Source organism: Pelmatolapia mariae, linkage group LG18 (genome assembly GCF_036321145.2).
Source record: "Pelmatolapia mariae isolate MD_Pm_ZW linkage group LG18, Pm_UMD_F_2, whole genome shotgun sequence".
Classification (NCBI taxonomy): Eukaryota; Metazoa; Chordata; class Actinopteri; order Cichliformes; family Cichlidae; genus Pelmatolapia; species Pelmatolapia mariae.
This window is the reverse complement of record NC_086243.1, coordinates 36,533,765-36,560,011: the sequence shown is the minus strand read 5'-3', so window position 1 is coordinate 36,560,011 and position 26,247 is coordinate 36,533,765. Positions and strand designations below refer to the sequence as shown.

Here is a 26,247-nt window from a genome sequence, read left to right as displayed (position 1 = left end):
GTCTCAGAATGGTTTCACTGGAACCTCTGGTGGTAATGATTCACACCTTGGCTCGTGATGACAAACATTATTAATCATGGATCAATGACCTTCTTAAAGGGCAACTCCCACTGGGCTTTAAATCCCTGGGACTCTCCACCATTTGGATTTAGAACTGAAGAAGCTTCTTGGATGAGATTTGACACGTCTTCAGATAATATAATGAAGTCCAGCTGCCGTCCTTTCAAGCTCCTAAGACTACCATGACCTGGATGACTGAGAACTTACAAACCTACATCCAAGACAAGATCTCCAATGAAAGCAGAGCAGCAGAAAGACGTGCTGAGTGTAAAGCTGTCAGCAGGGGGAATAACACAGGGCTGTGAATGAGACCTGTCACTGTGATCAGGCTCCTCCTTCTAATCCACCAACTTAGTGTTGATGAAGACTAAACAGAGAGATCACAGCTTCTTTATACTTGCTGTAGCTCACAGTTACTCTACACTGCAGATATGACGCCTCTGTTCATCTCAGTGCTGCTGGCTGCTATGTGCCTCGGTATGAACACAACTCTGTTTCTTTGATATCAATCCAACATTGACATGATTCTTTAACAGCACACTGATACTGTTTGTTGGTGTTTTACAGAATGCAGAGCACAAAAAGACAACGTGCTGCAAGCAAAAGGAGAAGAGACTGCTGCTGAAGGAGGCACAGTAACACTTCACTGTCTCTATAACAGCAGCACAACAGCTCCTTCTCTCTTCTGGTACAAACAGGATGGAAAGAACAGCCCCAAATTCATCCTGAGTCGTGTTAGTGGGGACCAAGGAGACACAGCAGATGAGTTCAAGGAGAGATTTTCATCCACACTGGATTCCAGCATCAGATCAGTTCCTCTGAAGATCGAGAAGCTTCAGCTGTCTGACTCTGCTGTGTACTACTGTGCTCTGCAGCCCACAGTGACAGGAAACACCAAAACTCTGTACAAAAACCTTTGGAGCAAAGACAACAGAATACTCCACAACATCCACTAGAGGGAGCCACACACTGTTAAACCTCTGATTCTTGTGTCATTGGACTGATGACAAAGACAACAGAGAAAAGTGACTGTCCAGTTCTGGGATCAGGAGTTGCAGTTTTAACAGTCTTCCACACCAGCTTATTATTTTTGTTTTTGATATTTCTTTTTTATTTTTAAAACATATTTTTTCCAAAATTTAAAACAAAACAAACCCCAAAACAAACAAAAACAAACAACCATGCACTTCACAAACACCACAGGTACCAAAAGCTGGAGTTGATTAGAGTTTACAAATCTGGGTCCAGTTTAGTCCAAGAAGGGGTTCCAGACACTTCCAAGAGAATCTTTTGAGTCTTTGTTGAACTTTTTCATTAATATTATGGACATCATGTCTGTTACCCACAACTGAAAGGAAGGAGGAGTGGGGGACTTCCATTGCCTCAGGATTAGCCTTCTGGCAGCAATCAAACCTACTTCCAATGGCCGCTGCACTTTAAACGGGAGCAGCTCTGACGTCAGAGAACATCCAAAAATGACAACTTCAGGTTCAGGCTGTACAGGTTTCATATATGCCTTGGAATACCAGTCAAATATTTTAGACCAAAAGCCTGTTAATGAGGGAGAAGACCAAAAGGCATGGTACAACGTACCTTCTGCCAGTCTACACCTGTCACACATTGGGGAGATAGAAGGATAAATGTTGTGCAGTCTGAGCTTAGAATAGTGTAACCGGTGGAGGATTTTAATTGAATTAACTGGTGTCTAATGTTCAGGGAGCAAGAATGGATTTTAGACAGACACTTACTCCACATAGATTCAGGCACCTTCATCCCCCATTTATTCTCCCAAGCCTGCCTAATCCCAGCTGTATGCACTACAACAGAAGTACCAAATAACTGTACAATTTTTGTGATATGATGTCTGGAATCAGGTCTTGAATATTTTGTAGATGCCATGTTCTGACGGTAGAGTTGCAAAATCTTTAAACTTGGACTGGATGTAATGCCTGACCTGCAGATATCTATATAAATGTGAACACGGCAGATTATATTTCCCTTTTAGTTGACTAAAAGAAGAAAATTTATTATCAATATACAAATCCTTAATAGACACTAAACCCTTTTCTCTCCAGTCATGAAAATTCTTATCTTGCCAAGGAGACATAACATCATGATTAAAACATATCTGTACAGATGTCTCTGGCAGCTCCAAAAATCTTCTACTCTGATTCAAGATTCTAATGGCTTGTTTTAATTTTTTTTTTTTTTTTTGTGCCTGTCCCGTTTGGCTCTTTTGCCATCAGAATTATTGTCTAAAGGCGAAGAAAGATGCCCAACGGATTTACTTTACCAAATGGACCATCCCAGCCTTGCCGTAATGGTCTATTTGATTCACCTTTTATTGTTTATTTTATTTTCACTTGCTGAATACGGGACAGACTTGACTGGGGGAAAGAAAGGGGAGAAAGAAAGAGGGAAAGAAAAACAGCTGAGAAGAGGGACGGGGAAAAAGGGCAAAAAACAAAAACAAACAGAATAAGCAGACAAAAAATACATCTATCAATCACCTGGATCACCTGTTGAGAAAGAAAAAAGAAAACAAGCAGAAGAAAACGAGAGTAATAGAATAAACAACATCACAATGATATATGGGAAAATGACAGTAAATACTTAATATTAAACATTATTGTGCAGCACGTAAGATTGACAGCGCACAGTGTGCTTTGAGGTAGGAGCCGAAAAGGGTGTAGTTTGTGTGTGTGAGCACCTGTGTGTACACCTGTGAGCATGGACGCGCTTGTTTTTAAAAGGTTCCTTCATGTAATGATCTGCTAGAGGGTGTGGGGGGCCACTCCCCCGTCCTCCAGGGCATGAAGCAGGTATGGAGGAGATCAAAACTCCAGACATCCAGAGGCCCCCAGAACACAAGAGACCAAGGAAGACCAACAGAGGGGCAGCCGCGCCACTGTCCCAGAAAGAGCTGAGGAGAGTCCCAGATGAGGGATCACTCAGCAGCCACGGAGCAGAGGCCAGGGGGGGTTGCAGTGACGTGCCCGTGAGCTCCGCCGGCAGCCAGCTGTGCCTGAGTGACCGAGCCCCAGGCCCAGAGGCCGAGGGCACCCCATCCCCGAAGTGGCCCGAGCGAGCCCCAGGCTCCAGGCCCCGATAAGCAGCCACCAAGGAGTGAGCCAGTGTGTACCTGGACGCCCATCCCCGGACACAAAGAACCCCCAACACACCGATGTCTGAGGGCGTCCGCCACTGGCAGGGGAAGTGGTGGGGGGAGATAGGCCTCCATACCTTGGAGGGCCTGAGATGTCCCCAGAGAGGTGGCGTCTGATACCCAACCTGACATATAGACACAGACATACAGGCACACACAGATACAAACATCCATTCCCACCCTCATGCTCTCATAAGCAATTACTCCACACTCAACCAACGTGGAGACAGACATAAAGAGACACTGTACACACAATCACACTCCCCAAGCGTACTCTAAGAACCGGGTCTAGGTACCCTTGCCCCTGGAGGGGGAAACTGCACCCAGACCCAGGTGGTGTTACCCTTTTCCCTGGGGTGGAGAGAAGCAGACCGCCCCGACTCCGCAGCAGCAGGGAGGCCCCACATTCCAGACCCCAGTCGGACGGCCAACTCCTCCTCCTAGCCCCCCGCTCCAGCAGGCCGCAGAGAACGGGGGTGTGAGAAGACTCCAAACCTCCCTCCACCCGCTCATATGTAGTGTTGATGTATGTGTGTTCTAAGGTGCATTTAAAACCCAGGAGGGCATGGAGCTACCTGCCAGAGAGCAGCAGGTAAGCGCATAGCCCCTCCTGCTAGCCCTCAATGTCTACGTGTATTTAAAATTGAGAGGTGGGCAACGGCGCCAGGGGTGAGGTGTACACCCTGATGGTAATTTGGAGTCCGTGTTGCGTGCCCACCCCCAAGATCCTATATGTATGTGTTATGAGAGTGTGAGTAATGTGAATGTCTAAGTTGTGAGATAAAATTGAGGCAGAGGCAGCCAGAAAGGGGACAGAGGGGGGGGGGGGGGGGGGTGCCTCCTCTGCACCCTGGTGACACACCCCTACCCCAAGGCCCTGCATGTGTGGGTGATTGTGGTGGAGCGGGAAGAGGGAGGCAGCTGGAGATGGGGAGGGAAGGAAGGGAGGGGCAAGTGACCCCTCCCTGGGGCCAGCTCCCCCGCTAACCCCAGTAGGCACCCCATACTCTGCAACCCACCAGGGAAAGGGGGCACAGGCCCATCCGGACCGGGGCCCAGTGCAGCAGCGCCGCCCGGCCCAACAGAGCCCGGGACAGCCCACCTGACCCCACCACAGAGAAAACTGCACCCACCCCATCATCCACTCATCTTCCAGACTACACAAGACAATAGACGCCCAGGCTGAGATCTTCCTCCACCTCTCCTATATCTCCCCCTCCTGCAGAGAGAATTCCTGAAGAGAGGAAAGCTCCTGCAAGATGTGACAACCTCCCCCACCAGTTGAAGAGCCCCCCCAGGTGGCTCGATGCACTGGCGGCACCCTGCGCCAGGGCTGGGCCCCCATACACCCACCCGCCCACAACCCCGGCAACACACCAACCAGGACCCGAGCCCCCGAGGCCCGGCCAGGGCCCCAGCCCAGAGACGGAGCACCCCCAGAACCCCACGCCCGTCCCGGACCCACCCAGGGGCAGCCAGGCTACCAGGTCAGTAACCCACGTCCGTCAGCACAGACCCTCCCCTAGCCCCGCTGCACGCAGCCACGAGGAAACCGTCACCTAAGAGCCAACAGAGCCCTTAATTGGCCATGACCGCTACCCTGGGTTGAGCCCCCCAAGGAAGATGCTCCTGGGGAACCCCCCGACGCCCTAAGCCTGTTCCTACCCCCACACCAATCACAACAGTGAAGGTGGGACCAAACTATGACCCCCCCACCCCCACTAAGTGATGGAGCTGATCAAAGGAGCCCAGAGCAATTGATCTGATGTGGTGGCAGATGCTGTATCAAGACTAATGTAATCTAATAGATAATTTCTATATTGGTTAGAATTAAGATTATTTTTATTTTTCCAGTTCATGAGGACTGTTTTCTTGGCTATGCATAGGGCAGTGAAAACCATATGGGCTATATTCTTTTCTGAAGTGACATTATCTAAGCTGCCCAACAAACATACTAAAGGCGAAGTTGGAATGTTACATTTCAGACACTTTGATAAGTCTTCACATATCTTGCGCCAAAACTTCTGAACTGGTGGACAGAACCAAAGAGCGTGGATATAATTGTCCGGTGAATTGGTTTGGCAGTGTGAGCAGTTGTTGGTAGACGTAAAGCCCATCTTGAACATCCGATGACCTGTATAGTGCACTCTATGTAGTATTTTGTATTGAATTAATTGAAGACTGGGATTTCTAATTAGATGAAAGGTTTTTAAGCAAATCTGAGACCAGAAGTTTTGGTCTAAGTTAACTGATAAATCCGCTTCCCATTTTGCAATAGGAAGTGATATTGATTCATCTGTTTTAGAAAGCATTCTGTATATTTTGGATAGTAATTTTGGGGTTTTAAGAGTAAGAAATTGAACCACACTTGGTGGTGTTTGTAGTTCAACTTGACCCGGTTTAAATTTCTTTTTTATTATGGATTTAATTTGTTGATATTCTAAAAATCTCTTCTTGTTGATCCCATATTGTGTAACTAGTCTGTCAAATGAAATAAATTCTGTTCCTTCTAATATATGTTCTAAGTATTTGATTCCTTTACCACTCCAATCTGAAAAGTTTATCATATTATTGTTTTGTAATATGTCAGGGTTGTTCCAGATAGGTGTACGTTTGCATGGGATTAATGAAGACTCTGTCAACTTCAGAAACTCCCACCATGCTGTCAGAGAGGAGCTGATGTTGATGCTTTTGAAGCATTCATGTCGTTGGATGTTTGAGCTGATAAATGGTAGATCTGAAATCTCTAGATTATTGCAAAGTGCTTGTTCTACATCTAGCCAAGGTTCATCTAAGAGGGTATGTTTTAGCCATCCTGAGATAAACTGAAGCCTGTTGGCTAAGAAGTAGTGCTGAAAGTTAGGTAGTTCTAATCCTCCTTTATCATTGGTCTTTTGTAGTGTTTTTAAGCTTATACGTGGGGGCTTATTTTTCCAAAGGAATTTGGACATGTATGAATCTAGAGATCTGAACCAATCTTGTGGTGGTTTAGTTGGGATCATTGAGAATAAATAATTTATTTTTGGTAATACCATCATTTTTATAGCGGCAACCCTTCCCATGAGTGATATGGGTAGACAGTTCCACCTAGCCAGATCACCTTCTACTTTCTTTAAAAGTGGGATATGGTTTATTAGATCTGCAGGCTTAGGAGAAACATTAATACCTAAATATTTTATATTTCCCGATTGCAGTGGAGTAGAAGAGGAATTATAGAAGGAGCAATTAATCGGAAGGACTGTAGATTTTGACCAGTTAATTGAGTAACCTGATATTCTTGCAAAAGAGTTTATCAATTCAATCACCCCAGAGATATTGATTTGTAAATTTTGGAGAAAGAGTAGCACATCATCCGCATAAAGGCTGATTTTATGTTCCACGTTCTTGCATTTTATGCCTTTAATTACTGAATTCTGTCTAATTGCTGCTGCTAGTGGTTCAATAAACATTGCAAACAGTGAAGGGGAGAGTGGGCATCCCTGCCTGGTGTCCCTCAGGAGACAGAAGCTGGAGGATGTCTGGTCATTTGTTCTGACACAAGCTGTTGGGGAATTATATAATATTTTTAACCAGTTGATGAAAGAAGATCCAAAACCAAATTTGTGTAAAGTTGCAAATAGAAATTTCCAGTTAACTCTGTCAAACGCTTTTTCTGCATCTAAAGAAAATATTGTAGTTTCAAGGTTTTTACTGTATGAGTAGTCTATCAAATTAAGTAATCTACGTGTATTAGTTGATGAGTGCCTACCTTTTATGAAACCAGTTTGGTCAGGATGAATTAAGAGGGGGGTTATTTTCTCTAGTCTCTTCGAGAGAGCTTTGCAGATTATTTTAAGGTCTACATTTATAAGGGATATTGGACGATAGCTTGAGGGATATACAGGGTCTTTGCCTGGTTTTAGCAGGAGATTAATGTTTGCAGAATTCATATTTGATGGAAGTATGCCATTTTCTTTGATTTCCAACAACGTTCTGTAAAAAACTGGTGCTAGAATCGTCCAGAATTCTTTGTAGAATTCTGCAGGAAAGCCGTCTGGACCTGGAGCCTTATTATTGGGCATACTTATCAGGAGTTCACCTGGTGTCAGTGGCGAATCCAGTGCCATTGCTTGAGTGTCTAATAATTTTGGGAGAGTTATGTTGTCTAAAAACTGATCAATTTCCTTTTTAGATGGGTTTATTTGTGGTGAATACAAGGTTTTATAGAAATCCCTGAAAATGTTGTTTATTTGTTTCGGGTCATATACTGGGTTCCCAGATGAATCTTGAACAGCATATATAGTTGTTTTTTCTTTATTTATTTTTAGCTGGTTTGCTAGAAATTGACCGGATTTATTACTATGTTCATAATTTTGTAAGCGTAGTCCTTGTACTAAGAATTTTGTTTTTTTATCAATTATCTCATTTAATTCTAGTTTTGTTTTGCGTATTTTGTTCAATGTTTCCTGATCTTGGTGGGACGCGTAGGCTTCTTCTAGGGATTTGATGGTTTTTTCTAATTCCTGAATATTTTTGTTTTCTTTTTTCTTTTTATGTGATAAGAAAGAAATTATTTTACCTCTCATCACAGCTTTCCCTGCTTCCCATAGAACAGATGCTGATGTTCCAGGAGTGTCATTATAGTCTAAATATGAAGTCCACTCTTTTTTAAAATATTTAATAAAGTCTTCATCTTTAAGCAGTGATGTATTAAATCTCCAGTTTTTACTTGGCGTAGTATTATTCTTGTGCATTAGTGCTAAAGATACAGGAGCATGATCGCTGACAGCTATAGGGTGAATCTCAGTGTCTGAAATGTCACTCAGCAGTGAGCTGCTGACCAAAAAATAATCCAGACGAGAGTAGAAGTGATGGACATGTGAGAAAAAAGTATATTCCTTACTGGTGGGGTGAAGGGAGCGCCATGCATCGCAAAGACCAAAGTCGCTCATATACTGTTTGATTATATTTGTGGACTGCCAATTACGCTGAGTTCCTGCTGTATTGAGCCTATCCATTTCTTCATTTAGTCCCAGGTTGAGGTCGCCTCCAAGAACAAGTGTGCCATCTAAGTGTTCAGAGAGTGCACTGAAAAAACCGTGAAAGAATGAGGGATCATCAACATTTGGACCATATACACTTACAATACATAGCTTTTTATCAAGTATAGATAGTTTAATGATTAAGAATCTGCCCTCTGGATCTATAACTGTATCGAGTACTGTGAAATTAATTTTTTTATGTATTAAAATTGCTACTCCCCTTTGTCTAGAATTATAACAAGCTGAGAACACATTAGGAAACTCAGGTGTTTTAAGTTCATTCGAACCTCTAAGAGGTCTGTGGGTCTCTTGTAAAAGGACAACGTCTGCCTGTAGTTTTTTGAGTTGGTTAAATATTTTTAACCTCTTTTCTCTGGAGCCAGCTCCATTTACATTCCATGTAACAAACCTCAGTGCACCCATAGATGTCTGTGTATAACTAGGGGTGTATGCTGTGTGTGTCGCTTAGACAGGTGGAGAGAATACATCACTTGTTCGTAAATAAAGAGAGGGAGAGAGAGAAAAAATGTGTAGCGAGATGCTCCCTGAGTCTGACTATGTGTGTGCATATTTACTAATATGAGTACGCTTGGCTTAAGTGTGTGTATCCTATACAACTGTGTGTGCTGTCTGACTGATGTAAATGTGCTGCCGTTGAGCACATGACTGTGCGTGATCGTGCTGTGCGTATGTGTCGAAATAAAGGATGTTGTTTGTGGATGAGTGTGGAAGCAGGTGATCGAAGCAGTGAAAGAAAGAAAGAAACCAAGGACAAGGGTGAGCAGCATAAAAACAAGAGGGGGAAAAGGAGAGAAGAAAAAACGAGAAGAAAAAAAACCCAGAAACATTCCGATCAAACCATTGACGGAGAGTGACGGCACGGAGCACCGCTTTTGCCTCCGCGAACACATCGGACTACAAACACGCACATTACCAACTCCGGAAGACGATCAAAGCAGCCAAACGTGAGTACAGGGACAAGGTGAAGCAACATTTTGACAACCCTCGGAGTATGTGGCAGGGACTAAACACAATCACAGACTTTAGAGGGAAAACCAGCACACCGCAGACCACGGCCTCTCTGTGTGAGGATCTAAACGTATTCTACGCTAGATTCGACACAGCGAACACCACGAGACCGGACAGTGTGCGCACCGCGGATGACGTCAGTGCGCACACTGTGTCTGAGGAGGGATTCCCAGCCGCGTCCTCAAGTCATGCGCGGCTCAGCTGGCTGGAGTGTTTACACACATCTTCAACCTTTCCCTCTCTCTGTCTGTAGTCCCAGCCTGCTTCAAAATGGCCACCATCGTCCCTGTACCCAAATCCTCCACCATCTCCTCATTGAACGACTGGCGACCCGTAGCCCTGACCCCCATCGTGAGCAAATGCTTCGAGAAGCTGGTCAGGGACTTCATCTGCTCTGCACTACCCGACTCACTGGACCCTCTACAGTTCGCATACCGCCACAACAGGTCCACTGATGATGCCATAGCCCTGACACTCCATGCTGCCCTGTCACACCTGGAGAAGAGAGACACGTATGTGAGAATGCTGTTTGTAGATTACAGCTCAGCATTCAACACCATCGTTCCCTCGAAGCTGGACAGGAAACTGCAGGATCTAGGACTGAGCAGCTCCCTCGGCAGCTGGATCCTTAACTTCCTGTCTGACAGACGCCAAGTGGTCAGACTGGGCAGCACCACCTCATCCCCCATCACACTGAACACTGGTGCTCCACAGGGGTGTGTACTGAGCCCTCTCCTGTACTCACTCTACACCTACGACTGCACGGCCACTAGAAACTCCAACATCATTGTGAAGTTTGCGGACGACACTACAGTGGTGGGTCTTATTACCAACGGTGATGAGACGGCCTACAGGGAGGAGGTCAGCGCCCTGACCCACTGGTGTCAAGACAACCATCTCACCCTCAACGTCGCAAAGACAAAGGAGTTGATAGTGGACTTCCGGAGGTGCAGAGGAGTACACACCCCCATCACCATCAACGGCGCCGCTGTGGAGAGAGTGAGCAGCTTCCGCTTCCTTGGTGTACATCTGGCTGAGGATCTTACGTGGTCAGTACACATAAACAAAACAGTGAAGAAGGCGCAGCAGCGCCTCTTCTTTCTCAGGAGACTGAAAAGATTCGGCATGAGCCCCCGCATCCTCAGGACCTTCTATCGCTGTGCCATTGAGAGCATCCTCACTGGATGCATCACCACCTGGTACGGCAACAGCACCGCTCACAACCGCAAAGCTCTCCAGAGAGTAGTGCGGTGTGCTGAACGGATAATTGGAGGTGAGCTTCCCTCCCTCCAAGACATCTACAGGAAGCGGTGCCTGAGGAAAGCGGGGAGGATCATCAAGGACTCCAGTCACCCCAGCCATAAACTGTTCAGACTACTTCCATCAGGAAGGAGGTTCTGCAGCATCCGGTCCCGTACCAGCAGACTGAGAGACAGCTTTTTCCATCAGGCCATCAGACTGCTGAACACTTCATAGACACCTCACCCTCACTACTGGAACTTCAACATTATGCACTCCATACTGTATATAAATACCACTGTTTTGCACATACCAACCTCTGTATATTTTATATATCTTATTTTATTGTTTACTTTATTTAATTTGTAAAACATGTATATACATACTATATACACACTCAAACACACACACGTAGAAAAACATATTTAGTATACACATTCAGTAATGTATATACCTTTACATATTGTACATATATTTATTACTTTTAGATTAGCCATTTTTATATTTTGCTTGTTTTACATTATTGTATTTTGCACAACTCTGTTGCTTGTGAAGCTCGCACAAAAGAATTTCACTCACATGTACTGTACCAGTGTACCTGCACATGTGATGTGACAATAAAAGTGATTTGATTTGATTTGATTTGATTTGATTTAATTCTGCAGTCAAACTGTTTCAGAATTCACAATGTGTTTTTGGGACTTTCAGGTGTATGGACCAATGTTTTCTTTTCTGATCAAACAGAAAGATTTAATGACCAGCTGGGTTTGTCTCACATTAACTGGCTGGACACAGAGGACATCGAAATGCAGCTGATTGAACTGAAAAGCTCGACTCTGTGGGGGTCAAAGTTTGCAGAACTACGAACGCAGCTGGAATCCACAGCTGTGCGTGTTCATGGAGCTGCATTTTCACCTGCTGGACATCACTACCTGACAAGTTTAACTGTCTTCAGAACATTGCAGAGGCCTTATTGACAGTATTTGGCTCTGCATATCTGTGTGAGCAGATTTTCTCTCACATGAGTGTCCTCAGGTAGCCTCTGAATGCTGGACACTCGGAGACCTGTGTCTCTGAGTGGGAGACCAGAGATCACATTAACATGTGTATCTCTGTAATAACAAACATGCCATATTGGCTCAGTTTATTCTTCTTATCATTGTTGTGAGGAGACCATAAATAGCATTTGTATTTTCTGTTGTACAGTTCATTTGCTGTTATGGATAAAAAGTCTTTTTTTTTGTTTTCTTTTGTTTCAGAATAGCTGATAACTATTCGCTGATAGCTGCCAACACCTGCGAACAAATATAATTCTATAAAGTTCTTCTATATAGTGTGTAACTGTTAATATAGAGCGTTATTAAATTTATTGCTAATGCAATCATATGGCACACTGACTTCTGAGGAAATTTTAAATGGCACTCGCCATCAGAAAGGTTGCCGACCCCTGCTCTAGAACATAAAGGATCATTCTCCAAGCAGTAAAAGCAGCTTAAAAACGATCCAACAACTAAAACTGGTCCATTCAGAAAAGAGCTGCTGTTAAAAAAAGTGCTTCTGCTGATGTTCTTGTGGTCAGCAAGCTAACTAATGAAGCTCTGCAATGTGAAAGTGTTATTCACAAGCACACAAAAGGTGCTCTCTAAAACCTTAAACACCAAACAGTGTGAACTTTCCATTTAAATGAAGGAAGAAGAACTGTTTTTAAGGATGACTGGGAGATGAAGTTTAACAGAACAGCATATACAGCATTTATTTTTCACTGAATAATGAAAGAGGCAGCTTTCTTCTGGCAGTTAAGGAATAAACTGCAAGAAGACTACACTGACCTTTCACCCTTCAGTAAAGGCTCAAACTTGTATATAACTATTGCACATTTCTGAGGAGGAAGAGGAAGTGAGAGAAGTGAAAATCCAGCTCGAAGAGGAGACAGAGGGCGACATCATCCAGTAGGCGGTGCTCTCCTTCTGCACTGTGTTCAACCATTGTGTCAATAATAAGTGCTGCTGTGAAGAGAACAATTCTCAGACTGAATGTTGAACATCAGCTAGTTTCTCCTGTTGATTGAAACCTTGTTGTACAGATGGAACATTGGCTGTGGATTATTCTTGCTGCTCTTTTCTTTGGTAAGATACAAACATCAACATGTTTCCTCTGCACACGATTCACAACAAGGACAGAAAGAGGAGATTTCATCATTTTACACTGTGGAACTTTTCAATAACTTCAATCATGTTTATTGATCCATCTCTTTCTCTGCATGTTCTGTTCTTCCTCAGAGTGTAAAGGAGAAGACAAAGTGATCCAGGAACAAGGAGATGTCATTGCTGCTGACGGAGACACAGTTACACTTGGATGTACTTTTGAAGCAACAACAACTACATATCCATATTTGTTCTGGTACAAACAAGAAATAAACAACTTTCCAAAGTATGTTTTACAGCGTGGCACTTCTGGAACAGCAGATAACGCTCAGGAGTTTCCAAAGGACAGATTTGATGCCGAAGTCGACAAAACACAAAAGTCAGTTCCTCTGAAGATCCAGAAGCTTCAGCTGTCTGACTCTGCTGTGTACTACTGTGCTCTGCAGCCCACAGTGACAGGAAACACCAAAACTCTGTACAAAAACCTTTGGAGCAAAGACAACAGAATACTCCACAACATCCACTAGAGGGAGCCACACACTGTTAAACTTTTCTGGTTTGTTTGGCGCTTTGAAGAATGAATGAAGAGGATGAATGCAGTGGAGAAAGCAAACCTCTTAAATCAGAGGACATTGGCTTCGGTTGTTTCTTTGTCACGTGTGTATCGAAGGCTTCCTGATTTTGGCTTTCAGCTACAGCAGAGTTTGAACTTTGTTTCTGTGGAGATTTTCTGATCTTGCACACTCGATGAGCTGAACACTCTGAGCCACATTCACACACAGACAGCATCCTTCCTGTTACCAACTCACTCTGATGACACAAGGACACGTTGACCTTCCAGCTGTTAGAGTCAGATTCATTTATTGTCACTTTTATGCTTCACATAAACACAAAGTTGTTTTTCACACATCAGAGACTTAGTAGTAGCACACTGCCAGTAAATGTTGAAAAAGAATAAATGAGAATATTTAATAATGAAATAAACATTATGAATGTTAAATAGCTACAAATATTCTTATCTGAAGACACCATCCGTCCCAATGATTTGTTCACATACTGTGGTTGGCTTGTGTACCTCCTCCCAGACTGCCTGAGTGTGAGCACGCTGTGTGAGAGATGAGTGGAGCCTTCATGATGCCGGCTGTTCTGTGACCTAAGCGTTGATGTCCTGAAGATGTGGCCGTGAGGCACCAGTGGTTTTCTCTGTAGTTCTCAGTATCTTTACAGTTTGTCTTTCCTCTGTTGTGCCGTTTCCAAACCAGGAAGCGAGAATGCTTTCGATGGTGCCTCTGTAAAATGTTTGGATGGGGGTGCACAGGGAGGTGTTGTTGGGCCTTCTTGATGACAGCTCTGGTGTCCTGACTGATGTTAACTTCACTCAAACATAAGCTTCATAAGCTTTACTTTAAAATTAAGCTTATGTAGCTTAACTACATATATAAGCTTTACTTTAAAGTTTTACTTTATTATTTCCTATCTCAGAGTTAAGTTTATTTTTTACTTTAGTTAGTTGTGTGAAGGGAACTCACAAAGTAAGAGTTTCGTTGCTCTGCGTAACCACTTGTGTTTCACGGTGTATATGAAAATAAACTTTTTGAATCTTGACCTCAGCACAGGTGAGCTGCTCTGAGGCCAGAACATGAAAAGTTTTAAGACCTTCTTGTCTTCATACATGCTCAATCATTAAGTCATTAATTAGGTAAACATAACTGAAGTGTGCATATTATAAATATTAAAACAATCAATGATGCAGATCATAAACATCTATGAATTTTTAATCAAACTTAATATGAAACGCCGGTTATCTCTGTCCTGTGCGGCTGTGGCAGGCAGGATGAGGACCCAAACGCAGCACTCGAAACTCAAAAGGATTAAATACTAAATACAAGAAAACATATTTCAAACTGGAAACTAGGGCTTCGTCCACACGTACACGGGTATTTTTGAAAAACTGAGATTTTCCGTTTTCGTTTTAAAAAATAATCCCATCCACACGTAAATGCAAAAATGGAGTTTTTGAAAATATCCACCCTGGCAGGCGTTTTTAGAAATCTCCGTTTTCAGTGACCGAAAACGCCGTTTACGTGTGGACGAAAGGTGGAAACGCATAGAAAAATCTGCGTTTTCAAAAATACCCGGGTACGTGTGGACGTAGCCTAGGAAACGAGGACTAGGAACTAGGAAGAACTAGGAACACAGCTGTGGCTAATGAGACATAAAGAGACAGGGAGGAAGCAAAACTGAACACACAGGACTATCAAAATAAGACATGAAACACAGAAAGAGACTCAGACTCAAGACATTCTTGACACGGTGACTGTGGGGAGACGAGCAAACATGGGGACAAAGACTGACCAACCACAGGAGAGGATAAACACTGAGGGAGGGGGAACTAAGATCACTATAAAGTGAAGGCTAACTGAAACACACTTTAAACATGACAAAGCCTCCCGGAGAAACGGTGAAAAGGTAAAGACAGCAAAAAGAACCTGCCAGAGAGCCGAGAGAAAAATCTAGAAAATGTGAGCAAAACTATAGACGATCAATTATTTAACCCGTTTCTCCAGGAGGCTTTAGGTGCACCACGTACATGGACAGTTCTGTCAGAAGCAACATGATCAATAATCTGGTAGATTCAATCTGAGAAGTTTTTCCATCGTCTCACCACATTGTGAAAGCGCTGCTATTGTAGACTGATGAATGTTACGCCCCAGCTCTGCTAGGCGACATAAATGAGCCTAGAGACAGGAGGGTCAGATTTAAAAATACACAAGGTTTATTACCACAACTGAAAACTGTTAGTGAAACGACTCACTAGGTAATGAGGCAATTTAAACAAACAAAAAAACAACTCTCTTTCATTCAAATAACACAAGAACACTAATCATTTCAAAGGCAGCAACTTTAAAACAGGCAGGAGGGACAGCCTGGACAGTCTGTTCAAACCAAAGAGTCCCCCACAACTGAAGAATCCTCAGCCTTTTGTCATTGGTCCGCTGCGTCCGAGGATCCCGCAGCAGCCAATGGTGTGTGTGGACTTACACTCTCCATTCTGCATGCAGTTGAGTGGGCATAGGTCCCTGGCCAGCCAATCACCTGTGAGCCCTGGCACGCTTGAATTTCCATACAGTAAGGCGGGTCACGTGAGCCCATGGGCTGTAACAATGATGTGCTTGTATTTATGAGTGTGTTGAGGTGGCTGTTGTTGTGAGTTGGTGCTGTATAAATAAAAGCGAACTGAATTATTTGTTTTGAGACACCAACGAAAAAATGTTTCACATGAAGCCCAGAACAGATCCAGCGTCTTATTTTCCCACCTGCTGGACTGAACCAGTGTTACGCCCCAGTCTAGGGGTACAGGAACGCAACATAAGTTTGAGAAGATTGACCCCGCCCTGGTCCCCAAAACCATACACAGGGAAAACCAATTCCTTTATGAATGGTGGTTTATTTTTACTACACTGGAATAAAGAAGCTCAGGGGTGAACAAAGGCCAAAATAACAAACAAAACAAGCTAAGTCAGGAGGAGGTGCTATCTAAACCCTATGTGAAACCAAAAACCAAACAAAAGACAAGCGCTACACCTAACTCCCTAACTGTGATAAACAGGAGAAAACAGTGCAAGGAAACAATAGGCAGCTCACCCCTTCTGTTCCAGTGCTATTTACAAAGTGCTATTTACAATGAAAACTAATGTACACACTATATACAAAACTGAGAAAACCGCAAAAAGTCACAGGCACAAATGTCATGGGTTTTGGAGGCCAGGGTCAGGTCTGCTGCTGCTGTCAGTGGCTGCCCCGGGACAACTGCTGGTGATGGATTTTGAATGCGGCCACATGATCCGCGGACCAATCAGCAGCCGTCAGCTCATCCAATCAGGGCCTGCAAAGATTTAAAGACACAGACAAAGAAAACACAGACACCAAAACAAATTATGGCCAGGGCCATAACACCCAGTCAGATGGGAGGAGCCAGTGCACGTATTAAAATCTCCTCTTATTCAATTAAAACATGAGGATCCTTCTTCTTTTTCCATCCTTTAATCCTTGCTCTGCCTTCACTCTCCTCTTCTTCTTCATGTCCACTGTCATTGTAAAGACCACCATTTGATGCTGCCTAGCTACATGACTCCACCTTCCAGTGGATATGCATATGATGTAGTCCATCTGTGTGCACCTTCCTCCACTCTACATCACCCTGTGTTCCTCCCTCTTCTTCTTCTGCGTGATCATCACAGCCATTTCCAGCAAAGTATTTCACATGGACCTTGATTTATTATTATTATATTATTTGATTTCATTAGTGCGTGTAGCTTATATGTTTTCTTTTCTTTGTGTCCCACACCTTGGTTTTTGGTTCAGTCATGTTTCAGTCCCACGTTAATCCAGCCACAGCTTTCACAGTTTAGGATTGTTCCATATCTGAGATGTGATCCCAGGTTTTACAGTCACTGTTCTTTTCCTCTTGACCATCTCCAGCACTACCAAACTCAAAGGCTCAAAGGCAAACTGCTCCTGTAACAAGTCTTTAAGGAGCAACACCTGACCTACTTTGTGAAAGTAGTGCTGGAATCAAATTGAGAAGCAGAGAAGCACCCGTAGCTTCACAGGAGGCAGGAATTGAACTGTCAACCATGAGCCACACAGCAGCTGATGGCTGGTCGTGTGTAGCCACCACATTACTGCACTGAGACTTCAAAATGTTGCCTCCACTCTGAGCTGGAGTTGAACTCTGACCTTCTGAGTCACTTACAGCTAGTTTCATTAGCCCATCAACAATTATGATTATCACTTTGACAGGAAAGAAAACACAGAGTTTATGACAGTAAGCCGTGACAGTCCTGAACAAAGTGCTTCAGCAAACCTGTTTTCTGTTACCATGCAGGTTTCAGCTGTTTGGGGCTGAGTTGACCTCATTTAAGATTTTATTATCAATTCATGAAAATGTTTCTTTAACTAAGAAAAAGACTACATGTTTGAAAATCAAACACACAAACATAGAAACACACCAAAACCTCAATCAGCCGTGGTCACATGAAGTGTGAATTGTTTATTCACAGAAAATGAGCCAAAGCCGAGGAGTGTGAGAATGAAATATTAATAAATTACATAATTTTTCTGGCCGCTAAAAGAATCCACACAAGGGTTATATTCAATGTGTTTTTGTTCTACTTTTGTTTTCTGGCTGAAAACAAATGAGGTTATGTTAAAAATAAATATGATAAATCTGGAAAGTTGGTTTATTCCATGAAAGCTTGTTTTTGTCCAGACATTTCCAAACATGTTGGGAAGACAATGAAATTATTTCAGTCCCAAACTGAACTGACCAGACATATTAAATATTCAGACATTTGATTCTTTGAGCATTTTCAAATCAATTCAATTTTATTTATGAAGCACCAAATCATAACAACAGTCGCCTCAAGGCGCTTTTTAAATTTTAAATGCTAGATTTCATTTTGATGCCAGCAGCACATCAGGGCTGTGCTCGGTACTGTCTCTGTGTGGAAGAACTGAAAATAAAAGTAAAAACATCAAAACAGAAAAACTTAGTGAATGAAAATGAGCTCAGACCAAAGTGCTGCTAAACACCTGGCAGGTGAACCCAGAGCCAAACTGAATCATGAATAATCTGTGGACTGAAGCAGCACAGAGCTGAAATATGAGCTCCCACCTGAAAGTGAAAATGCTGCTACTAGTGTGTAAAGCAGGAGGAAGTGAGAGAAGTTCAAATCCAGATCAGAGAGGAGGAGGAGAGATTCAGGGAGGAGCTGAGCTGTTACTGAACTAGAAGAGAGAGAAACCTCCACATTCAACAGAGTTCAGCACACAAACCATAAACTTTACCTTCATTCAACATGTTGTCTTTGGACTATTATGCACTTTCTTTACTGATTCTCACCATTCTAACAGGTACGTTACAATCTGTGTGTTTAAAGAAATACATTTGAATTGTGATGATTTATAAAAGTATCAAATATGTTTCTGTTCCTTTAGGTGTCAGCTGTGAAGATCTCACTCCAAATCAAATTTCAAATTCAAATTTTATTTGTCACATACACAGTCATACACAGTACGATATGCAGTGAAATGCTTATACAACTGCTCGTGACCTAAAGAAAAAAAGAAAAGGCTATGAATAAGATAGGAAATAAATATGAAAATTAAAAAGGGTAAATTTAACTAGGAAGGAATAAAATAAAATATATATGAATTAAAGTTTAAAATAAAATAACTGTACAGCAAAATACACAATACACAGTATAGAAATATATAAGAATGTATGAAGAAATATAATATATATACAATAACAGCAGCTGTACAAGTATTAAATGGAAATGAAGAAATATAATGTCCAGTGTTGTGCAAACCACATTGTAGGTGTCTTGTGCAGTGCAAATATGCTTAAAGTGATTAAGTGTAAACAAAGTCCAGACTGTCCAGTGTGTGTGTAGGAACCATATGTGTGGGTCAGTACTATGTGGTGGTGTGATTGAGAGACCGTATCGCCTGCGGGAAGAAGCTCCTCCTCAGTCTCTCTGTGTTGGTCTTCAGGGAGCGGAATCGCTTTCCTGACCTCAACAGAGAGAACAGTCCGTTGTTGGGATGGCTGAGGTCCTTCACGATCTTCCTGGCCTTGGTCCAGCACCGCCTGCTGTAGATTGAGTGCAGGTCAGGGAGCTCGGAGCGGATGGTGCGCTCAGCTGATCGCACAACCCTCTGTAGAGCTCGTCTGTCCTGCATGGTGCTGTTCCCGAACCAGGTTAAGATGTTTCCCGTCAGGATGCTCTCTATGGTGCACGAGTAAAAGTTCCTGAGCACCTTGGAGGGCAGTCGGAAGTCTCTCAAGCGTCTGAGGTGGTAGAGACACTGTCGGGCCTTTTTCACTACGGTGTTGATGTGACAGGACCATGACAGGTCCTGCGTGATGTGAACTCCGAGGTATTTGAAGCTGTCCACTCTCTCCACTGGGCACTCGTTGATGACGGGGGTCTGGTAGCTCCTCTCCTGCTTAGTACTGAAGTCCACTACCAACTCTTTTGTTTTACTGACGTTTAGAAGGAGGTTGTTCCTCTGGCACCAGGTCTCCAGATTCCTAACCTCCTTCAAGTAGGCCGTCTCGTTGTTGTCAGAGATCAGGCCCACCACGACGATGTCGTCAGCAAACTTGATGATGGTGGTGGAGCTGGTAGTGGCCACACAGTCATATGTGTACAAAGAGTACAGCAGGGGGCTCAGAACACAACCCTGGGGGGCTCCAGTGCTGAGAGTGGTGGAGGCTGAGACGTGTCCGCCCATCCTTACTGCCTGTGGTCTGCCAGTTAGGAAGTTGGAGATCCACTGACACATAGATGAGCCAACCAACAAAGAAGTGTTCAGTGTAGAAGGCAGCACTGGTACTCTGTCCTATAGATTATCCAGAGAAGCAACTGGAAATGATTATTTCTTCTGGTATCGACAATATCCTGGAAAACCACCAGAGTTCCTGATCTATCATTTATCATCAGGAAAAGTAATGAAAGAAGAAATCTCTGGACTGTCTGTTTATGTAAGTGCAGATAAAACACTGATGACTCTTCAGATCTCCTCTGCTGCAGTGACAGACTCTGCTGTGTACTACTGTGCTGTGAGGCCCACAGTGACAGGAAACACCAAAACTCTGTACAAAAACCTTTGGAGCAAAGACAACAGAATACTCCACAACATCCACTAGAGGGAGCCACACACTGTTAAACCTCTGATTCTTGTGTCATTGGACTGATGACAAAGACAACAGAGAAATGAAGCAGTAAAGATCAGAGACAGAGACAGAGCTGCTGTGGAAGCACAAAACTATTTGATTGGCTCAGCTATTAAACTGGCCCCGCCCACTGAGGTTGAGCTCATCCAATGACATTATTTGTTGGTCATTGTGCTGCAGTGGAAGAACATTGTTCATGTGCTGTCTATCTGGCTTTAATAACTCCAAAGACATGTTGCTGCACCTCTTTTTGCTTCTATCTCACATTATAGGTGAGTTTAAGAACAGGGATTAAAGTTTAGTTGAAGCTGCTGCATTAAGCAGATATACAGACCGCATTTCACTACTTTTCTTCTTTCTTTTTCCAGGACTAACAGCTGGAGACTCAATCACTCCTCAACAAACTCAAGTCACTGAAACAGAAGGAGAATCTGTCACACTCACATGTAGCTATCAGACAAGTGATGACATAGTTTACCTTCACTGGTACAGACATCATTCTGACCTTCAAGCTCCTCATTTTATACTCTTCAAAGGAGCAAGATCACGGAGTGATCGTCAATATATTCCTGATAAACGATATAAATCAGAAACATCTTCTACATCAACTAATCTGACCATAACAGCCCTAACCCTGGCAGACACAGCTCTCTACTACTGTGCTCTAGAAACACAGTGATACAAAGTGTAGAAGAGGCTGTACAAAAACCTGAACACAGATATCTGACTACTCTTCAAAGAGGAGGGAAGTGGTATTCAAAGCACAGCTTCATATCAGATGGATTCTGCTAATTCCTGTTTTATCAGAGTCACTGTGGTTACAGCTGCTAATGAAACACTGTGGGAGGATTCACATGAGCAGCAAATCCACATCAACCACAAACCAACACTTTATATCAGCATCAACAGTCAGGAGGAAACATCGTCGCTGTCTGTGGTCCTGAAATGGAAAGAATCTGAAATTTAAATATTGTGAAAGTTTTAGTGTCTCTGGTCCCAGGACACTCTGACAAATGAGATCCCAACCCCTTCATAAAATTTCAGTATTTCTTTGTTAATTGTTTTTTCTCTTTTGGTTTAAGGGATGGCATGGAGCCAAGCCTCTGCTTGACTTCCTGAAAAAATGTGTTGGTGACGGAATTACAGAAGTTGCTCCTGCAGGGAATCAAAAATAGATTTTGATAAATAAAAGAAGAATAATCTTCCTTCGAATTCAGTGTCTTCTCTGGTGTCATGTGTTAAAAAAATGTAGTTAGATTTACCATAAAATACTGGCAGCTGTGGTTGCTAGAACTTTACCATAACCACAGGGGAATAAGATATTACTGTTGGTTTTTGTCAATTTTATGTTTTTCACATTTTTGAATGGTTCTCAGTACAGAAAATTAGAGTTGGCTGGCATTTTGCAGCCAACAATGCTTATGGTTAATTCCAAAGGAAATTGCAGAAATCACAGATCTGTTGTAAACCAAGATACAAATTCATAAAGCAGTGTTGAAATCTTTAAACCAGCATGTGCACATATAAATATGAAGGATAATCTATAGTGTCATGAAAACAATTATAAATTAACGACCCACAACATGGAGATTTATCCACACCAAACTGAAGGATCTCAAAGTTTAAACTTCAAGGATCTTTTACACTCATACGGAGAAGAACATGTACTGTATGATGAAGAACAGTAATATTTCCATACACACTCAATCAATAAATATGAATATAAACTAACTGCATGCAATGATGGATGGTGTGACAGGCAAACCTCCCCCCTGCCAAACATGTTTCTTCTACATAGTGGAAGAGATTCTCCTCTTTTTCATTAAAATAGGACAGAAGCATCTCCGGAGCAACTTCCACATGTCTTCTCAGAATTTTCAGCTTTTTGATGGTCTGCAACATTTGACTGCTCTAAACTGTCCTTTAGTGATGCTCCTGTGAGCTTTTGGAAGTAGATGTTCATTACAATCTGGATTACCTGGAACATACTCATGAACCTGTCAAACCCCCCCAAAAAAAAAAACATTTTTTTTTATCCTGTACTCAGTTTGACTCTGTCATGTTGGACACAAGCAGTCGAAGGGAATTACAAAGTTTAACTATTTTCTATTGCCTACATTGTAAAGGGTGACTTTCGCTCCGCACCTAAACAATAAAATGAGTCAGGGGTGACATTCACATTTAGCAGACTGGAAAACCCTCAGATCTGTGCAGAGGCTCAGCATAGGGAAAAGAAACACAACTCATAATCATTTCTAATGTGAGCTCCATTAGGTTTTCTTCGTGTACAGGCTATGATCAGCTGACCTGCTGCTCTTTGTCGATTTAAACAACAGATTTTAGATGTCAGCAGATGTTTCACAGCTGTCCTCTCTGATTTCCCTTCCCTTATTGTGATTTTAACACAATACTGCAAACTAACCTGTATATCCTGCACAAAACTACTAAACATTATTTTCACACAACATTTGAATAACAACGCTAGTATATCAGTATAACTCACAATATGAAAATGCATAATTTATCAAAACACATCATAAACATATCAAAAACCTGGCCTCCCGCTCCCAGAGTTTCTGGCTGATGTGTACGATGGGGCAGTCGACCCACCTTACCTGCTGGTACAAAACGGCCCCCAGCCCTCTGTTCAAAGCGTCGGTCAGCAGAATAAAAGGGAGGGAGAAGTTAGGTGTGTGTAGCAGGGGTTCCCCTCAAAGAGCTTTCTTCACCTGCACAAACGCCACCTGGCACTGCTCCATCCACCGGACCAGATGTGGGACACCCTTTCAGGTGAGATCAGTCAAGGGGCTGGTCAGCTCCACAAAGCCGGGCATGAACCAACAGTAGTAACCGTCCACCCCCAAGAACCAACTCACCTCCTTTTTGTCTTGGGATGTGGGCAGGATGTAACGGTTGCGGTTTTATCCCTCTGTGGACGCACCTGCCCACCTCCAATAGTATACCTCCCTCTCTCCAACTGCGCACTTCTTCGGGTTGGCCGTGAGCCCCGCCCGCCTCAAAGACTCCAGGACCCCAGCCACCCTTGCACATGCTCCACCCAAATGTTGCTTTGGATGACAACATCATCCAGGTAGGCAGCAGCATATGTAGCGTGCAGAAAAGGCAGTTTTTTCTTAGCTTTGCGAACAAGGGAATCTGCCAGTTGCCCTTGGTTAAATCCAGCATTGTGAAAAAAAACAGCAGTGCATAACCAGTCCAAGAGCTCGTCGACCCAGCGCATGGGATAAGCATCAACGCGTGACACTTCATTCACCTTTCATTAGTCCACACAGAGAAACATCTTCCTTCACTACAAGAACTATGGGGATACACCAAGCACTGTGCGACTCTTCTGTTACTCCCATCTAAACATTTCAGTCAATTCCTTTTATGCAATTTGTCTCTTGTGCTCAGGTAACCTGTAGGTCCTGGAATTCAGTCATGCTAGGCAGTGTTTCAAAGTGATGCTCCATGAGATTCAGGTGAGATGATACTCACCTGGATGGTACAGCTCGTCCATCTTATTAACCAGAGACTGCTCATTCACCACTATGAAACTAAGGGTTTATATTTCCTTCTCCTTTGTAGAAGTCTTGCTCTGGATTAGTACCCGCGACATCTCAGCTCGAGTTCCCACAGGATGATTGTTCTGTCTCCGGGCAGCAGAACTGTTTCGGGAGTGCTAGCACCCGAGTATGTGTAAATACAGTGCAACTCTGGCCAGTATGACGTTACAAAAACAAAGACAAAGAGTTTCATAAAATTGAAGAAAAAAACATATTCATGGTTTATTAAAACGTAATCATTAAAGAAAAAAAAAAGATTAGCAACACATAAGAAAAAGAAAAGAAACAGAGCTGCTGCCACAGGCTGCCATTCTCACAACAGTTGTCTGCCTCTCTCTGTTAGCCCTGTGATAGGCTGGCAACCTGTTCAAGGGGTACTGAGCTGTGATAGTCTTACGCAGCTCCAGGTAGCGCTGGAGAGTGGAAGAAAAATCGATGAATTTATGTAGACACACAAATAGTTCTATATACAGCGGTCCCTCGTTTATTGCGGTAGTTACACGCTAAAAATAACCCGCAATAGGTGATATCCACGAAGTAGCCAACTTTATTTTTTACAATTATTATAGATGTTTTAAGGCTGTAAAACCTCTCACTACACACTTTATACACTTTTCTCAGACAGGCATGAACATTTTCACACTTTTCTCTCTTGTTTAAACACTCTCAAAGTTTAAACCGTCATAGAAAAATAAGCGCAGTATTATTGCAACCTTTGATGGAGCAAAACTTTTCATCGTAATTGTTGGAGAAAACTTACAAACATACAATACAGCACTTTAGAGTCACACTGCTAGCGATTGAAGATTTAGGTAAATTTGACAAGCTGAATGCATTCTGTACTGTACAGGAGACAATGCAGGAGATTGATTGACAATGGTCTACAGCCAATCAGGACGCAGAACACAATGCGCTTTAAAAAAAAAAAAGAAGCATGTAAAATTACACAAAAAAAATCTGTGAAAGGTGAACCGCGTTATACAGCAAGTAAAGGAAAACATTTCCAAAAACAAACAAAACTTAAAGTTTAGGAACAGGTTAGACCAATCTCACATGTAATAAACTGGAAGACCTTGGCTTCCGTGATATCATTTTCCCTCTAGAAAGAGTACTACTTCTGAATTGTGTGAGTTTTCATGTGGCGCAACAATGAACAACTAAAACCAAACATTTTCCCGCATGCTTTACAATGATATGGCTTCTCACCAGTGTGAATTCTCATGTGCTTCCGTACATCACTACTGTACGCAAACATTTTCCCACATGCTTTACAAGTATATGGCTTCTCTCCCGTGTGAGTCCTCATGTGGCTCGATAAAGAACTTGTACTTGCAAACATTTTCAAACAGGTTTTACAAGAAAATGGTTTCTCACCAGTGTGAACTCTCATGTGCTTAAGTAAATCACCACTCCATGCAAACATTTTGTTGCATGTTTTACAAGGATATGGTTTCTCACCAGTATGGATTCTATAATGTCGTTTGATTTCATAATTCTGCTTAAAGGCTTTTCCACAAACATCACATTTGAAAGCCCTTTTACTTGTGTCTGAGTGATTCTCTGATGTAGGTGGATCATCTGCATTCTTGTGACTTTTTTTTCTATTTCTAGTTGATCCTGAATCTACAGTCTTGCTTCTTCGCTGAGACTGTCTTTCAGTTACATCAGAGCTGTGAGAGAGGAGCTGATCCCAGCTGACTGGGTCTGGTTTGCTCTGGTCACTTTCCTTATGAATAAAGGTCACCATAAAGGTATCCGTCTCCACCTTCAGTCCCAGCTGCTCTCCCTCCTGACTGCTGCACAGTTCCTCCTGTTCCTCTTTAATCTGTGGAGGTTCGGGTTCCTCCTGGTCCAGACTGGAGCTCCTCTCCTGGTTCCAGAGCTGCTGCATAGGGAGAACCTCCTCCTCCTCAGAGACATGTTGCTGTGGGACGTCTAGAGGGACGAAAGGAGAAAAGAAATACACTTGAGATTCTCTAAGCTCAAGTCACTAATTTTAAGGGTGGAGGAAGCAAAACGATACAATGGAGTATTAGGGACATATCAAAAAATATATATGTCGTTGATCATTTTGAGAAAAAGTCAAAATGTGGAGATGTTTTAAGAAACTGCCCAGATAGCAAGGAAACATTGAAACAACGTTGAGTCAGTATCAGGCGATGTCATTGAATCAACGTTGAAGTGTGACGTTGACCTAACGTCACTCTTGCACCCTTTTTTAACGTTGAAAAAACGTCAGGTTTTGATGTTGAGTCAATGTTGAAACCTGACATTGATT

The 26,247-nt window shown here is 42.9% G+C and overlaps 1 protein-coding gene and 2 gene segments (V, D, J or C); 2 read left to right on the top strand and 1 right to left on the bottom strand.

The window, feature by feature from the left end:
- The first annotated feature begins 384 nt into the window (after window positions 1-384).
- On the top strand, window positions 385-1,070 carry LOC134616424 (T cell receptor alpha variable 19-like). The segment is given in 2 exon segments: window positions 385-537; window positions 628-1,070. Coding segments are annotated over 2 exon segments (435 nt in total).
- A 17,450-nt stretch (window positions 1,071-18,520) lies between these two features.
- Window positions 18,521-20,502, top strand: LOC134616458 (T cell receptor alpha variable 3-like). The segment is given in 3 exon segments: window positions 18,521-18,575; window positions 18,660-18,691; window positions 20,029-20,502. Coding segments are annotated over 3 exon segments (435 nt in total).
- Window positions 20,503-24,190: 3,688 nt separating this feature from the next.
- LOC134616396 (zinc finger protein 135-like) overlaps window positions 24,191-26,247 on the bottom strand; it is a 50,837-nt gene continuing 48,780 nt past the window's right edge. Inside the window, exon 2 of the mRNA XM_063461263.1 lies at window positions 24,191-25,904. Within this exon, the coding sequence (XP_063317333.1) occupies window positions 25,081-25,904 (824 nt within the window). The 3' untranslated portion in view covers window positions 24,191-25,080. The remainder of the gene's footprint in view (window positions 25,905-26,247) is intronic.